The following is a 16,868-nucleotide window of genomic DNA, read 5'->3' on the forward strand; positions in this document are numbered from 1 at the left end:
GAAGTGATAAATGAAGGAAACTCACAGTAATTTGCAGAAGCACACAACATTGAACAGCATATCCACTACCTCACAAGCAATTGTCAACTACACATTGATCATATTATTATTAATAAGTTTATCATTGTGCAGAATCACTTTGGTCTGCAAAAAAATAATTTGAAACAAATCAATAATATATACTATTTACAGTCATCCATAGATTATGATTATCATCATACCATACTGCAGTACATATCAATGTGTTGACAGGAGGAACTAAAGGCTGAGTGAGCTCTTAGCATTTTCCTAAGTTCAGCTTTCAGGACCCGCCATGTAATTTATATCAAACTCACATATATATAATGATTCTGCCCCTTTCACAAAAAATATGAATGTCATACAGTAGCTCTTCAGCTGACAATCGTTAGACATATAGAACATTCAGAAATAGACACAGGCCCTTAAATCACAATACAATAAGTAAAAATGTACTTAACAACGCACAACTGTTGTGTGTATGCGCGTGCGTGCATGACTACTTTGTGTGTGTGTACGTGTATGTGCTGTTAATGTGGTGGCAAGGAGTCTGTTTAGCCCCTACCCTCACTTCCCCTCCCCCCCCCCCCCCCCCCCCAATAATTTTCACTGCATTTTCTATCGACAAGTACATCTTTTCTCAACTGCATGAAATCCTTGCCGTGACCTGTAACAAGTACTTAACTCACTAGATAGCTTATCAATCCCCAAGCAAGTATGGATCAGCTGAATTCACAAGGGAAACAATTATATTTTTAGATGGCAGCGAGTTTAATTTCATTAGGCAGATAAGATGTAATAAAACTCTATCCAAAATAATTAATTATCAATGACAGTGACATTAATGGAACCATGACGGAAAAAAAAAGGATCACAATTTTTACTATTCTGCTCACATATTATAACCAAATAAGAGAGGAAACAAACCCTCAAAATCATAGGACCAGACCATTACAGGTCCAAACTACACACCCATAGGGTGTGTTATAAGATATAATTTCCACATTGCTTGCAGGTTAGAATGCACTTAACATACACAAAAAAAGAAGAAAACCCTTTCAAAGAGAAAGTTCCATCCAAAATGTTCAATTTCCACAACGGAGGGCTGCAAAACGCAATTTTTATTTCTTTTCAGCATCGCCTGGTCAGACAAAATAATGATTTTTGGTTTACACTGGCGCCAAACAAAATTTGAGTAAACAAGGAGAAGTGACTAATTCATAAAACCACCATGAGAGCAGTCAAAAGCGAAGTGACAACTTACTGGAAAGTCCAACCAACACTGAGCAGTAGAGCTGTTCCAACGACTACTGAGGAGGTTATCTGTACCAGATCACAGTCGTTGCCAAAAGTGGCATTTCAAAAGGAAAATTTTGAAGTATGAGAGGACAAACTCATCATTGTAAAACAGTGTACCTAATCTCAACTGATATTGTACTACCAGTTTAACCCCCCCTCCTTCATCCCCCCCATCTCATAAAGTAACAGAGGAATATTGAATAGTTATTTGTACTGTGTTGAAACTTACCAAACGCCTCATAATAGCATCAAAGATGCCATGAGTTACCAAAAAAGAAAAGGAAAAAATAAAAAAGACAATTGACACACCAACTGAATGTTAAAAGAAAACGATACTCAATCAATGCTTGCGTTTCCATTATAAAGTGACTGAATTCATATGAAATAACTGAGTTCACAAATCATATCAGCAAATCTTTTACGAATGAGAAGTAACCACTGCCACGTGGAAGAACCATTTTTTCTGGCGCAAAGCTAACAAAAATGAGAAAGTACAACAATGGAGTAGATATCAACTGTTTTAAAAAAAAAAAAATTAAATCTGTGATAGGCCTCCATTGGCTCCTTGTATCTCTCTTAAACCTCCACAATAATATCGCAAAACAACACTGAAACTAAAATTATTCCATAGCTCTGTCACAGCAATTTTTACGGGAGAATATTGAAGAAAACACGCCCTCTGAAAAATGCATAGAAATGGTAGTTGTGTATGAGTAACACATGAGCACACAAACAGATGGATGGAGGAGGAGGGAGGGGGGAGGGGGGGGCGGTGTGCATTTCAATCTAATGACTATTCATTTCCATTTCTATTGCATAGACAAAAGAACGCTTCGAAATTAAATTTCTTGCCTCACTTGACAGGCAGAAAGAAAATGAAACAACATTTTCATAGAAATGAAGCCGTAAACCTATCATGGCCAGATGCTCACTGTCAGACACTCAAAAAATTATGTAAGGAAAGCTTTAAATGCCCCACAGAAACATATACACTTCAGTCTATACAACATAACTTGACAACCAGTGCAAATTTACAGTCCTCTGTTTCTATTATGACTGTCTCATATAATCATCTTTTCCAACAAAAACTGAAAGAAATTTCAGTGCACTAGCACTGCATACAAATTCGGCAAAATTGGAGGTTACTGAATTATTCAGGGGCAAAGGGAATTTCATCACAAGTCATGATCTCGTCGAAATGAGGTACCAAGGTGTCGAGTAGGGACGACCATTTTCTCTCGAGCCTCCCGTCGTCCATCTTCTTTGTGATTGAAATCACACTTGTGCAGCTCTGGTAGGCGGTGGAGGGCACAAAAAACTCGATCTGAGGATGATGAAACAAGAAATAAATGGCTACATCCCCCAATTTGGGAGGAAAAAAAGGGGGGGAAAATCCACACACATACACACACAGAAAAGCAGCATGAATATTCAACAAATTATACATGTCACATGCTCACCAAACTTTTAATTTCACTGTGGCATATTTGGTAAAGGACATTGTAGATAAGAGGGGTCCCTGATTACAACTGTTCTCACCCTTTCTGAAATATTTTTCTTCTCAGTCTAGTGTGCTGGCCATAGAGCAAATGTTCCTTCACTAAGGACCTGTCCTATACTGTGTCTAAAAAAGCTTTTACTATCAATACAGTTGATAGTACAGCTTATATTGCAAAATTCATGACATGACACTGTTTGCTTTTCTCTAAGTTGCAAGGCATGACAATATAATCACCGACTGAAACAGCAGGAAAGGGAGCCGAAAACAACACAGTACCCCGCAACCAATCTCTCACTGTTAACCTCATGATGGTGATTACATTGAGAAATAAATCACATGTTGGAGACATGATGTGTTACATTTTTATTATAATAGGACAAATATTGCTGCTTTTATGGACCTTTTCCGGGTTTTCCATGGGACAGCCCTCGTATCCCAACACTGAAACAACTTCCTGTTCACACAGCTAAAACAAGTTAGATGACTTTCTTACTTTCTAAATTAAATCTTTCACTTATTTGGGAACCTTAACTCATGTGTAAGATGAAACCTATTACCTGCACAGTGTAAAAATCCTTTGACTTCACATCCCCCTAGCATTCTAATATGCACAACACGGCATTCAAATGCATTCACCTTTCCACAGATGGTCCATGGAGCAGCCAGCCAGTAGAAAATGAACTTGACTAAACGTTACTTATCTCAAACAAAGACACAGCCACTGCCTGTTGGCAGTTTTTGCATCTCATCCGTAGAGTAGATGACTGTAATGCAGTGATGGCCAGCTGCTCTTTCTGGCCCAGAGGCAGAGAGTAGTGCTATTGACTTTTTTACTACTATTAAGGAGAAATGGAAGAGAATTATTGATGTATTGAAAGGAGGAAAAAAGAAACGGTAAAATCCTGGGAAGAATTATCAAAGACATGGCTAAGCATCCAAAAGCCCACCTTTTCCTGGTACTACAGCTTATTTGATGTCATTACGGAGAAGAGAAAAAGAACCTAACTAACTCACTTGCATTCAAAACATGAGATGGCTGACATCTAAGTCTACCATTTGTTTTTAAAGAATACATGGCAACAATATTTTACAATTAACATTTATAGCCTTTGACTTGATAAAGTGTTGAGGAAAAAGCATCACTTTCAATCCCAACACCTTGTTATCATTTCACCACCTACCGTATATACGGGATTGTGTAAAAATGCCGATTCAAAAGGAAAAGAAAAACCATTGTCAGACATAACTGCCACGGCAATACAAGATGCATCAGTTTTTAATTCCAACAACAAAGAGGGACACTGAATCACTTACCACATCGACAACGACCAATGGTCCGCTGAGCAAGTTCCAGTTTACAATTACAAACAAAGCAACGCCGTTTATTTTTCTGTGGTGAAGGTTCACTTTCGGTTTTGTTTTCACTGGAAGCTTCCATTTCTTCTCTTGACCTGAAAGTATGTACATCAACATGAGGAACACATACAATGGTACATATGGAAAATCCTTCTAAGATAAAACTATCAATGCTTTGATAAATCTTCACTAAGCATAAAGAACAAAGAAAATGGCCAACTGCTGTTTAATAGAAAGCAGGACATTATAAAAAAGTAAATGGATGATGCAGAGAAGAAAATATAATCCATATATTTCCTGAAAGAGTAAAAAATAATCCCCTCCGTACCATCACACTACAAAAAACACAACAAAACAACACCCCCCCCCCTCCCCCAAAAAAGCCCAGCTAACCATCTAAACCCTTCAATATTCTCCATCTTAGTAGAAGATAAAAAAAGACCCTGCAATCTTATTCAGTACTTTCTTATGCTGGGACATTTAGCCATTTCAATTCTTAAGCTTCGATAGACTATTCACAAAAACGCTTCCACCTTTTCTTACACAAAAAAGGTAAAGAATTCCATAAATTTAAAGTAGAAGATCACATAATCATCAACAAAGAAAGAGAAAAATGGATCAGTAACAGGTCCACTGAATACTGTGATGAAACAAAAATCAAAAGCTTTATCATTACTCCTACACAGAACCTGCAAAGTACAGACGACCATGCCAAGACGGTCATCTGTACTGATGGTCACTTTTTATTCCCCCCTTGCATTTTTTTCTGAATAATGGCACTGTGTAAAACAATTACAATATGTGTCCAACCCGGCCCAGCATCATTTCATCAACCATCAATTTAAAAAAACCTCATCTAAGATGGCTATGCAAATCTCTCATTGCCCAATGTGTTGTCATTATATCAGCCCGTCACTGTTGACTAGCCATCATAATCTATTCATCCGTCATTGTTAATCTCTCTAAAGAACGAAGCAATCATTTTTTACCCCTGTTGACCAGTCAGTAACAAATTTTCAGCAGCTGATGACGGAGGCGTGTGAACCACCAGAATCTAGTTATCCCGCCCTCAACTCTGATTTTATCATCATGGCACTTGAGCTCAGTCTCTTTTGTCTAAAAGATTTCATTTTGTTTTACCCTTCAACTGCACACTGTCTTACTCATCTGATACACTTCGTAGAATTTAACACTTACAGCAGTTATGAAAACTCCGCTTCCAACCTCCGTCCAAAAAGAAAGAAAAAACTCAATTTTAATGGGTCTTACGTAGTCCTAAGCTGGGCTGCCTAACCACTACCATGTTTAAGTAATCAATAAATTTAAAAAATCAGTAGTCTGGTTTAAAAATTGATAAAATGACCATGGATAGCTTTCTTCCCTGGTGTGTCAAGAAGAACAGGGATTGCAGGTTAAAAGATGAATGCATGTGATGTAAACAAACACGATTGCAATAGGCTCGTTTTGTACAGTTACGCTGGAAACATGGGAGTGGAAGGTAGGGAGGGGTGCTTGTACATGTTGCACCCGATAGTTTCAAGTTTCACCAAATTTCAAGCAATGATCTGAACTTTTTTTTTTTTTTTAATTCTTTCGCTCGCCTAGGCCATCACCCACTACACAAAAGCAGAAATTTTTCAACAACCACGTCAAACAAATGTATCCCTTACTCCTGGCTTTGGGCGCAACATACGTCATTCTATGGACAAAGTGGCACTGAGCGACTACAAGGGAACTATGCATAGAGAGGGGGGGAGGGGGTGTTAATGTAGACAGCTGCACATGACAGAGAGTTTTGAACAGAAAGAATCAGGGGTCTTATCAACGTTTTCATAGACAGCAGCTTAAATTCAATTGTTTCCATTTCATAGATCCTCAGTTTTTTTGTTTTTTTGCATGTGTGAAGTAGATACAGAGGCACAGACTATCGGGGCCTGATTTTCTTCCCCACACACTGGGAGGGTGGGGATGGGTTGGGGTAGCCGAAAGGCAAAAATAATTTTTTTTAAAATCAGAATCAGGGTCTTAGGATCATTTTGTATTTCAATTTTTTAAATCTGTATAAATCCCAAGCCTTCCGCCAAATTCCCAAGGACATGCAGCCTTGTATTATGCAGATATCTAATTGAATGGATGTATGTGCACATCCAAGTTCTTTTCTTTTGCTCTGAGAGAAACATGCCTGAGAATGATTGTTAAAGTAAGTATAATCAAAAGTTAACAAAACATCCAAAAATAAAACAAAAGCATCAATCTCCTCAGTGTTCTGCCAGAATTTCACTCGCCTAAATTTCAACAGGGTTCATACTGAGCAGGAGATTTGTTTTTTCAAGACTTTTCCATGAGTTTTCAAAACCAGATTTCTTTTTTCCAACATAAATAACGTGTCATTTCGGAGAAAAAAATTTAGTTCAGCATGCAAAAATACATTATGGCACCCTTCAGAATACGTAAAGTCGAGGCCTTCTAAACTTCGAAGAAATATTTTAACAATAGATCTAGTTAAAAATTTGTTTTTCCTAGACTTTTGCAAATTTCCCAAAATTCAAAGAGTTTTCCAGGACCCTGACGGCGGCAGAAAGTTTTTGTGAAAGCCAATATTCTACCGGAGACCAAAGACATACATAAGTAACTAAGTAAGACAATTGTAAAAATATTCCCTATTATTCTGCGTATGAGAAAAAAGCAAATCCGAAAGAAAACAGACTGGAAAAGCAATTGTTACTTCGAATCCCAATATAATGGAGCACATAGCTACGTTTCTACTTACCTCTTTACTCCTCTGGCCACAGGCGATTGCTGACTGCTATTTTCCTCACAGGTAGAGTTTTCACGATTCTCTGTTGTAGTGGGTGCTTTAGGGCTTATGGAGCCAGAGGAGGAGCACCCCGCCTGTTCATCTTTCTCCGCACATTTTACAGAAATGTCTTTGGTGGAAGAAGAAGCGAGATTTATCTTTGCTACAACAACACTGTCTATAACACTGTTTGTGATTTTCCCTCCACATGCAGTCGACGGAGAGCTTGCAGTTGCAGCAGCTTTTATTAGCCCTACACCTGTAGAATTTGGGACTGTCACAAGTGTGTCTCTTTGCACAGAAGAACCATCCTTGGTACTGGATGTAGTAGAAGAGGAAGATGGATATGAATTTCCTAAGCTGCTGGGGACTGAAACCAACGAGGAGGAGGAGGAGGAACAGGAGGCGGCAGAGCGGCCTTCGACGTCGCGAACAGGATCATAAGACTGATCGCTGGAGGCAGAGCTCTGCGAGTCCGAATCACTGGGAGTTGCTATTTGCTGACCAGAAGCCGACCTGTTGGCTTCCGCGATGATACCGGAGGGCCCCATTTCTTCACTGGTGCCTCCACCAGGGGAGGCTATGACGGCAGACATGTGGTTGGGGCCTGTGTTTGTGCTGCTGGTGCTAACACTTGTCGTGTCAACCGTGGCAGGAGTAGGGGCCGCTGCTGCTGCTGCCAGTGCCGACCGTTCACCAGGCGAGCTCAGGGAACTCGGTAGATTGTCTGTGGTGGAATGGGACGGGAAATGTTTCGAGTCCATCCTGTTAGTAGGAACACTGCGATTTCTTGGCTGGTTGTGACAACTTCCAATTGAAGACTTTGAAGATTCTGAGAGAAAAAAGCATCAGAAATAGGGGCTATTAGATGCAATCAAAAGTCAATGCTTCTGAATACTTGAAACATAATAATTGTTAAACTTTAAATGTATGTATGTAAAGTGTACCTGCCCATCAAAAGCAATGCTAACAAAACCATAAAACAGGAATTAAAATTTGTTATGTAAAAAACAAAAAAAATGGAAACTAAAATCAACTTTCGCAAGTACCTGGGAAAGAATCCTTAAATACCAATGATCTAAATCTAACACCTTTCCAACCCGAGTATTCATACAAAACATTATAACACCAAAAAAAAGATAAAATTATCAAAAGTTTGAAAAGAGTAATCTTTGAAGAACCACAGAGAAGATATGTTTTAGTTTTTAGTTTTAGTAAGAGTTTTACAGTACTTGCAACACAATAAGGTCATATTAATATAAGTGCCGTGAATTAGAGGGGTCACAACAGAGAAATAAATACATAAAAGAAGGGGGAGAGATCAGGACAATAAAAAAAAATTTTTATATTTGAAAGGAAAAGGGGAGTAAACCACACCAAAGCACCCTCCAACCACCAACAGAGAGAAGATATGTGGAAGCATGAAAGAAAGAAAAAAAATAAAGAGAAGGAAGAAGTGAAGATTGGGCTCCATGAGGGAGAGAAAACTATCTAAAAGACAATAACACAACAAGCCAAAGACTAGAAACAATAAATAGGCACAGGAGAATATAATAGAAGATGCACAAAGACATTTTGTCTCTAGTCTTACTTCTTACAGTGACTCATACACTAAATCAATGCTTACCACTGGTGCACAAGCTGCTCTGGCCTTGATTCCTCTGTGCTGAAAATAAAAAGAATCGTCTTGTGAGCAAAGTTTTAACAAATATACATACCTAATAAAAAAATTAGTGTACAACAAATATTTCACTTATTACACTTCGCTTTTATCAGCGCACAGTTTTCAGTTTTTCTGTGCTGCAACTTCAAAATTAAACCCGAAAAAGGGCCAAACAATATTTCAAGTGTCTAGGAGAGGTACATCACAGACAGTTGACCAAATTATTTCAAAGAAGTTTTATTCAGTTACTTGTATATATGTAAAATATACTGGTTTACATTCAGAGCTGTTACGACGCAGTAGAATCAGGTGCTCACCAATTTTGGGCATCTGGGGCTATTGGTATCATTTTTAAAGCTTGATTATTTGACTATCTTTTGATGAAAAAACTACAACCATCTTAAATAGAAGTCAAGATATTTGCGATTGAAGGAGGTCGGGGTCGCCTGTTTTCAGAGTTAATATTAGTGAGAAAATGGCTGTCAAAGTTTGGTAATTTCCAAAGCTAAAAAGTCCCTGGAAACTAAAAATTTACATTTGTTGTGCCCTTAATCAGTATTTTTCAGTAAAATTCACACAGAAATATGTTTTTAAATGGACATTTTAAAAAAAGGTGTTGAGCAAAAAAACGGTAAAATTGGAGGAAAAATGCCAATTACCCCAATATCTTTAATTATTTTGACGAGCACCTGATTTCACCATGATGCCTCACATGTCTCATTATCTGAGAAATTACTCAAAACGAACGGAAAAATATACCCATTACATCCTTACAAACATTCTAAATCTGCATAAGATATTCTTATGATTAATCTAAATCAGTTTCATACAATTACCTTCACGGTAACACTTGGAGCAAAGGCCCGAGGTCTCTGTTGATCTGAGAAGGGAAAAAGGAAATAAATTGGGTGACAGTTCTCACACAGTCAATATATAAACGTGACACAAAAATAACAAGCAAACAGGACATCTGTCAAGCAAATGTAAACTGACAAGAACTTTCAGGAAACTCATTATAACTAGCTTTCTTTCCTCAAAATCCTTAAAAAATCAAAGTTTGGGGGAAAATATCTGAAACTTCCAACAGACCATCATGTAACTTTATGAACCGAAAGTAGGAAACACACACAAATACACGTGCATTCTCACGTCATTTATGACTAGTCGCACATATATTGCAAAGAAACCAATCAATGAGAATGTGCAGTCTTATCGTCATTATAATGATAATTTACATACACAACTGGTGGAAACAGAATTCAAGAAAAATAATGTCATGCAAATGCGACCGGGGTTCAACAGGCCAAAAAAAAAAAAATGCCCCCAGACAGCTCTGATTTTATCAAAGTACTTGGCAGGTCTGATAAACATTCATAACAATTCTCGAGTCATTCAGATCTCTGTGATTTTACTAAATTCCCAGTCATTCCCAAGGCCTTAGGAGGGACTCCTCAGGCCTGGCTGCCTCCCATTGTCCAATTAATACTGCTGTTTTTAATTTTTGAGCTAGTCAATATTCACAGTGCCATTCACCGAGCGTGCTATGTTCCAGCACGCACATTCAATGCAATACGATGACATCAAATAACCATTCATAACACTTCCAATTTTGAAGAGGGGAAAGGGAGTTTAGTATGACAGCTGTTACTTTACTTTCTTAGAACATTTGTTGCATGTGAAGAGTCAATATGCTCTTGAACTAGCCATGGTGTGACTAATGACTGACTTACAAAGGCTGGATGATTTTTTTCAAAATCGTTATTCTCCTGTAAAGATTGGTTTGTTTATGTGACAAAACAGTAAACACAAAAGTGCAGATTACAGTACTTTTTGAATTTTGAAAATCTTTTGATATTAACTTTTTAATGGGTTTTTTTTTTTTTTCAAAAATAGCCTTTTTTTTATATTTGAGAATACACACAAGAAATAGGCAAAGGCTAAGGACAGGAGAGTGGGCAGACATAGAGCAATTAATGCCTCTGTGGTGTAAACACAAAACAAAGTTCTTTCATTTTACCTTATTCATAAGTCCTTCAACAAACTTGCCTCTGCATCCCAATTTAAAAAACTATGATTTTCTAAGTGTACATGAGAACAATAATGCTGTCGCATAAAATAACAATGCCAATGAAAATTTAATTTTTAGCTTCATCCTTTTTCTATTTTGTACCTAAAGAAAGAGTTTTCAATTGCAAGAATTTTAGAATTTTAAGAACTGGTTCATAAATTTAAAAGTTATGGGGTTGTAAAAGTCGGCAAAATATGGATGACCCACATAATACTCATAAAAGTGGACCATGCAGTAACAGACGCTGTAAGAAAATCGACAATGTCTCAGGAATTAATTGGGAGTTTTAGAGATAAACTTGGCTACCCAATGTGTTTTTGGGTGGAGAAATCATTTTTGCCCTCAGATTTACTAACCATTTCATAGTTATTCTGTTATAATTAAAATTTTGGTGCACAAATTTAGATTTTGCGAAAAAGGGGCATCAGGATGAGAGCATTCTATTTATAGCATTGTATCACAACATGGGATCTTTGAATATGTTGGCAGCGTGATTTAATAATGGCAAAGCTTTCTTTTATGACTTTAGACCATGTCAACCATAAAATATAATTTAATTCAATCTAGCATGCCGTTCAATAAAACAAAACTTTTTTCCCGTTGAGACACGAACACCTCTCGCCTCGGAATACCCCCATTGCGATGTTACAGGGGAACAGAGAGAAAAACAACCGGAAGTGCACGCCCGCCGCACCCTATTTCAAGTGACCAATGAACGGGCTCGGAATAGTCATGCAGGGATTTGTAGGTCACAACATTTGCAGAGTGTATGGAAAATGGCCGGTCTCCATGAAAAGCCGCTTTGGACAAGGGGGTAGTAGTACATGATTTATTATAAATTCTGCACAACTACACAGAACATTCAAATTTTAGCACACCATAGAGGAAGATGGATCTCTTACCATCTCGGCAGCGAATATCAAACTCCTTATAGTTTTCGGTGTAGCCGATACGAAAGTGTTTCGGACACCAAAAGTACAGGTTAATTTATTAATACGAACTTCGACGTCCACATATTATTAGTTTGCTCTATATTCTGATTGGTTGCCAAGTTTCATTTACACTGGTCCAGAAACAGCGTAGAACGAACTCGAGACAGTTAGTCACTATAGTTTCGACCCGGTCCAAAAATTCACCCGCAATCGGGGACCAAATTTTCGCCGCGCACGGAACCCCAATTGGCACTGATACATAAAACAGGATTTCCCTGTCCCCGACAGCTCTCCCACTTTCATACCCAATGGGAAGTCGAAGTTTAGTCATGTGACACGCCATTGAATGATAACTGAAATTTGAACGGCTTTCCAAGGCACATGAAATGAATTACAAGAAAATCAAGGTCTATTTTTAGAGTTATACATTTCAGATTGTTTCAAAACTGTTGCAGTACTCAAGGCTCAGAAAAAACCTTCTCGACTTTAAGAAGTGGTATCGCACAAGTTTGATGCCAGATTAAATTGAAACAACTTGAGATGTTTAGATTGATCTCTTCCGTTATTGCTTGCCAAGTTTCAAGACTTTATGACATCATCATCATGCTTTTTGTCGGCTCCACCTATCACTGTCTCATTATAACCATCGAGTACAAAGTATTCCTGAAATATTTACCTTCGATATAACATGCCCGTAATTTTACAGCCAACTGAGAAAAATGTGTTACAACACGGTGGAATCAGGTGCTCGTCAATTTTTACGTTTGTAGAGCTATTGATATCACCTTGCTTAACTTAAAGCTTGTTAATTTTTTCTTGAAAGAAATTGAGATACGACTCGCGATTGAAGGAGGTTCCGGGTTGCCCTGTTTCAGAGTTAAAATTAGTGAGAAAATGGCTGTAAAAGTTTGGTGAATTCTACAGCTTGAGAAGTCCTTGAAACTGAAAATTTACTTCTTTTTTTTGCCTTTTATCAACCTTTTTCAGTAAAATCCATAGAAATGTGTTTTTAAATGGACATAAAAGGTCACCACCAACCATCATCCTGACCATGCCACAGACAGTTGACTAGTTGACAGGCTAAACAACTTCAACTGGGACCTCAACGTGAATTTTGTCATGAAACATGATGTGAAATGTTGCTTGAATCTAGATCTAGATCTAGATCTAGCTAGATCTAGATCTATATCTAGATCCAGATCTGCACAGTTGGTATTTAGTTTAGATAGATTCTACATCTTATTAAACAGTTGATTTTTGTTTAGCCAGTCTAGCTTATAAAAACAGAGAGGCACTGAATGTGGATTGTCATTGACCTGATACTTAATGACACAGCGCAAGGCACAGGGACAGGACAGTCACCAAGTCACTAGATTTAGATTAGAACTGGGCTGAGACAGAGACATACTGACATGTCAATATGAATCATGAACTGGAGATCTAGATCTAGAATCTATGACATATGAACATGTTGCTACGTTATTAGCTTGTTTAGCTTGTTTAGCTTATAAAAACAGACACACTGAAAGTGGATCGTTATTGGACTAACACTACAGACCAGGTAGGAGCACTGGCAACTGGAGAAAGACAGTCACAGAGGGGGGCGAACATCAACATGGACATGGTCATGGAATGGAGACAGCCATTTCATCGGTTTGACCCAGCCAGTGTTTACGAAAATAAGCTCCTATAAGCGGTAGTAACCAAAACAAAAACAATAATTATAACAATAAGGTGAATCTCTTACTATCAGCATTATTGGTTATTCACCAATCAACTTTGATTCGGATTGTTTTGTTTTTTTAATGCGAGTGTTTCTCCGCTACGATCGACTGGGGCCTTCGGGAACCCGTCATGACCAACACCAACGATATTACGAGTCATTTAACAACCCTTACCCCCAAAATCCACATGGACATCTAGGTCGTTGCTCCTTGCTAGATTCTTCCATCAAATATACAGAATTTCATGTCTGCTTCAGGGTAAGAACAACAAAACTAAAAAGGCCCACAAGTCCACAATTGGTCTGAAAATCCGATGCTAGGTTACACGGACGAAGAATGAAAAGCGACATCGACAGCAACTGGCCTCAATCTAGCCAGATATTCTCTACACTGTAAAGAGTAATCGTCTCGTGTTTCTGTAATGTTTCGAGAATAGATTAGAAATGTGTAATGTTTGCTACTTATCTAAGTTGATTCAATATTATTACCTTGACAATTAAAATTTTTGGACATTAGCCGTTCTTCATTGCATTCAACAGTGTTTTTAATGGTCCTAATGTATAATAGAACGCACCAAATTGGCATTATGTACTCCAACACAGTCCATGACCTCTTGTACTGAAATCGAGGCTGCCATGTATGTCCGGGTTAAATCGGGGGGATTGGCAGCTGACTGTGCTTGCTTGCGAGGTTCGGCTGCTAGCCTAGGCTTGGCCCTAGCCTACTCCGCAGTGTCAGTGTACCAACCAACCAACCGCTTGAGGTGGGAGGTGGTGCACACACGCACGGGCAGCTTGCAGGAAGGAAGGAGTTGCCATTAGAGAAATCTAGTCTTCAGTGACTTATGGGTCATGGGTCGAACTGGCTTCACCGCATAATAATATTTTACGTTTCAATGGAATACACGCTGCAAAGCATTTCACCAACTTCAGTTGTACTTCACTCTATATCTAGATTATATGTAAACATTTTATTTTTTTAAAAACGTTTACCAAACTAAAGAAAATTACTCACTCACACTGCTGCGCTGTCGTATACAAAGACTGAAGTTCTTGAGTCTTGAGCGCATCGTATTACAAACGAAAGAAGGCCGTCCAGTATCCTCCCTTTCGTTTTACAAAATTTTAATTAATAAGGCCACGTGCACAGTCAAACTATTATAGTCTAACACTGCAGGCTGCAGGATTAAACACAAACAATAATGACATGTTTGGCTCTATATTGTGTTGTTGGGTTTTTGTTGTTGGTTTTTTTTTTAGGGGGGCGGATGTTGTTGTTGTTTTTGTTGTTGTGTGTGTGTGTGTTTTCTTCTTTTACTTTAAAAGGTTGCTGTTCGTTGGGGAGGGTTGGTGGATATATATGGTTTGGATTTTATTTCTGGTTGTTGAGTTCAGAGGACGATTTTTATTTGTGGACAGGGAGTTCAGGGAGGGATTCACAGTTGCATTGGTGGTCTACTAATTAGACTCTCGACGCTCAATCATAAAGATCTTAGGTTTGAATCATGTCAGGAGCCCAACGTTGTATCACTAGAAAAGGCACTTTACTTGAATTTTCCTCACTTCTCCCAGTTGGGAATGGGTACCAAGCTATAGACAACAAAAGATTTTGTCAATCTGTTTGTGTTTTAGCACACGTAATCTGCAGCTTGCATTGTATACTTTCTCGGAGGTTGGGGGTGTTTCTGAGTCGTGTTCTAAACTCTGCTGGGGTGACCATAGTTGTAAAGCTCATATGACATGCTGTAGAGCATGGATATGTGTTATATAAATGCAGTTATTATTAATTAGAATACATTTACAAATGGATGTGTGTTATGTAAATGCAGTTATTATTAATTAGAATACATTTACAAAAAGATATGTGTTATATAAATGCAGTTATTATTAATTAGAATACCTTTACAAATGGATACGTGTTATATAAATTCTATTATTATTAATTAGAACACATTTACAAATGGATATGTGTTATGTAGATGCAATTTTATTAATTAGAATACCTTTACAAATGGATATGTGTTATGTAAATGCAATTATCATCTATTGGAATACATTTGCCTCCAGAGACCACTGAAGACTTTTTCACACCCACAGATCAAATGTACTACAACATCCGCATCGCCAACGACTACAACATCTACCTCGACCCCCCGCTGCACTTTGTCAACGTCCCGCCCATCCAGCCAAAGCCAGCGTTGAGCAGCGAGGTCATGTTTGCCTCAGGAATCAACGCGTGGACCTACTCCACTCTGTACTCCAACCAGCTGCACCTTCCTGAAACGGACAACATCTTACCCGATGGTCAGGGAGAGTTCAACAGACAAGAGGTAGTCAGATCACTGAGCACTTGGTAGTTTTTGCGTCTTGCCCCACATGGAAGACCACTGAAGATTACAAGGGGAAAAATGAATGATGTCACATTTTCCTAATAACTGAAACTTTAGATCAAGAAATTCCTGTTTCTTTCATGTGTTAAATGTTTTGAAGTTTTTTCAAACGTCTATCATCCCTATCTTTCCCTTTTCTTCTCTTTGTATGTTACTCTCTGTTATCACCTTTAATCTTCTTTCATTTTAGTTTTAGTTTTAGTAAGAGTTTTACAGCTCTTGCCACACACTTAAGGTTATATAAGTGCCGAAGAATACAAAGTGTTATAAGAGAGTAACATACATTAAAAAAAGGAGGGAAAATAAGGATAATAAAAAAAAGTGTTTGATGGGAAAGGAGGAGCAAACCACTCAAAAGCACCCGCCAACCACCCAGTCTGATCTTCTGCACTTATATGACCTATTTATCGTGTTGCAAGTTCTGTAAAACTCTTAGTAAAAACTCATCTAAAGCCAAAACAAAACACTATCAACGTTATAAGATAAGATAATACTTTATTATCCCAAAGGGAAATTTTTCTTGGCTGTACAGGACCGTAAAAACAAATGCAGGTATACATAAAAAATTTACATTATACATTTCTCTCAGTAAAATTCGATATGAAAAGAGAAGTAGAGCTGACAAAATGTACATAATATCACATCAGATGCATCATTCAACCGCCTGCAGGAATTTAATTACAACACCTTTGGAGTTATATAGATAAAATACATACTCTGAAGAGCAATACACATCTATGCTTTTTATTATTTATGCTCTCCCACTTCGCTTGTTCCCAGCTGGAGCTGCTGATGAAGGACTTGCTGCACATCTACACGGCGCAGTGCCACCTGTTTGCCGAGCAGTACGGCGGGGTTATGTTCCAGACGACCCCTGAGAATGGGACGGCCGCGGTGACCTCCGCCATACAGCACGGGGACAAGCATGTGCTCAGGCTGGGGAAGAAGGTACTGTATGATAATGATAATGATGATGATCATGATGATGATGATAATAATAATGATGATGATGATGATGACAATGTTAATAATAGTAATATTATTAATAATAATAATAATAATAAGTAGCAGTAGCAGTAGTAGTAGTAGTAGTAGTATAAGTATTATTATGATTATCATTA

The 16,868-nt window shown here is 38.1% G+C and overlaps 1 protein-coding gene across 4 annotated transcripts; it reads right to left on the reverse strand.

Annotated features, from left to right (window-relative positions):
* Positions 1-769: 769 nt before the first annotated feature.
* Positions 770-13,749, reverse strand: LOC101846658 (uncharacterized protein DDB_G0271670). Of its 4 annotated transcripts, none has more exons than XR_220583.3 (7): positions 13,533-13,749; positions 9,471-9,514; positions 8,599-8,637; positions 6,945-7,803; positions 4,133-4,269; positions 3,455-3,654; positions 2,555-2,641 (listed from the first exon to the last, which is right to left on the reverse strand). XR_220583.3 is itself a non-coding variant. In XM_005100854.3 (6 exons), exons 1-6 carry the CDS (start codon positions 13,583-13,585, stop codon positions 2,493-2,495), a joined length of 1,281 nt encoding a protein of 426 aa, XP_005100911.1. In that variant the 5' UTR covers positions 13,586-13,748; the 3' UTR covers positions 770-2,492. The 4 variants fall into 4 exon arrangements, 2 of the variants coding, with proteins under 2 accessions (XP_005100911.1, XP_005100912.1); XR_220582.3 differs by having other exon boundaries at positions 3,376-3,654; XM_005100854.3 differs by lacking the exon at positions 3,455-3,654 and having other exon boundaries at positions 770-2,641; positions 13,533-13,748.
* Positions 13,750-16,868: the final 3,119 nt, after the last annotated feature.

This window comes from Aplysia californica, unplaced genomic scaffold (assembly GCF_000002075.1).
Source record: "Aplysia californica isolate F4 #8 unplaced genomic scaffold, AplCal3.0 scaffold00263, whole genome shotgun sequence".
Lineage (NCBI taxonomy): Eukaryota > Metazoa > Mollusca > Gastropoda > Aplysiida > Aplysiidae > Aplysia > Aplysia californica.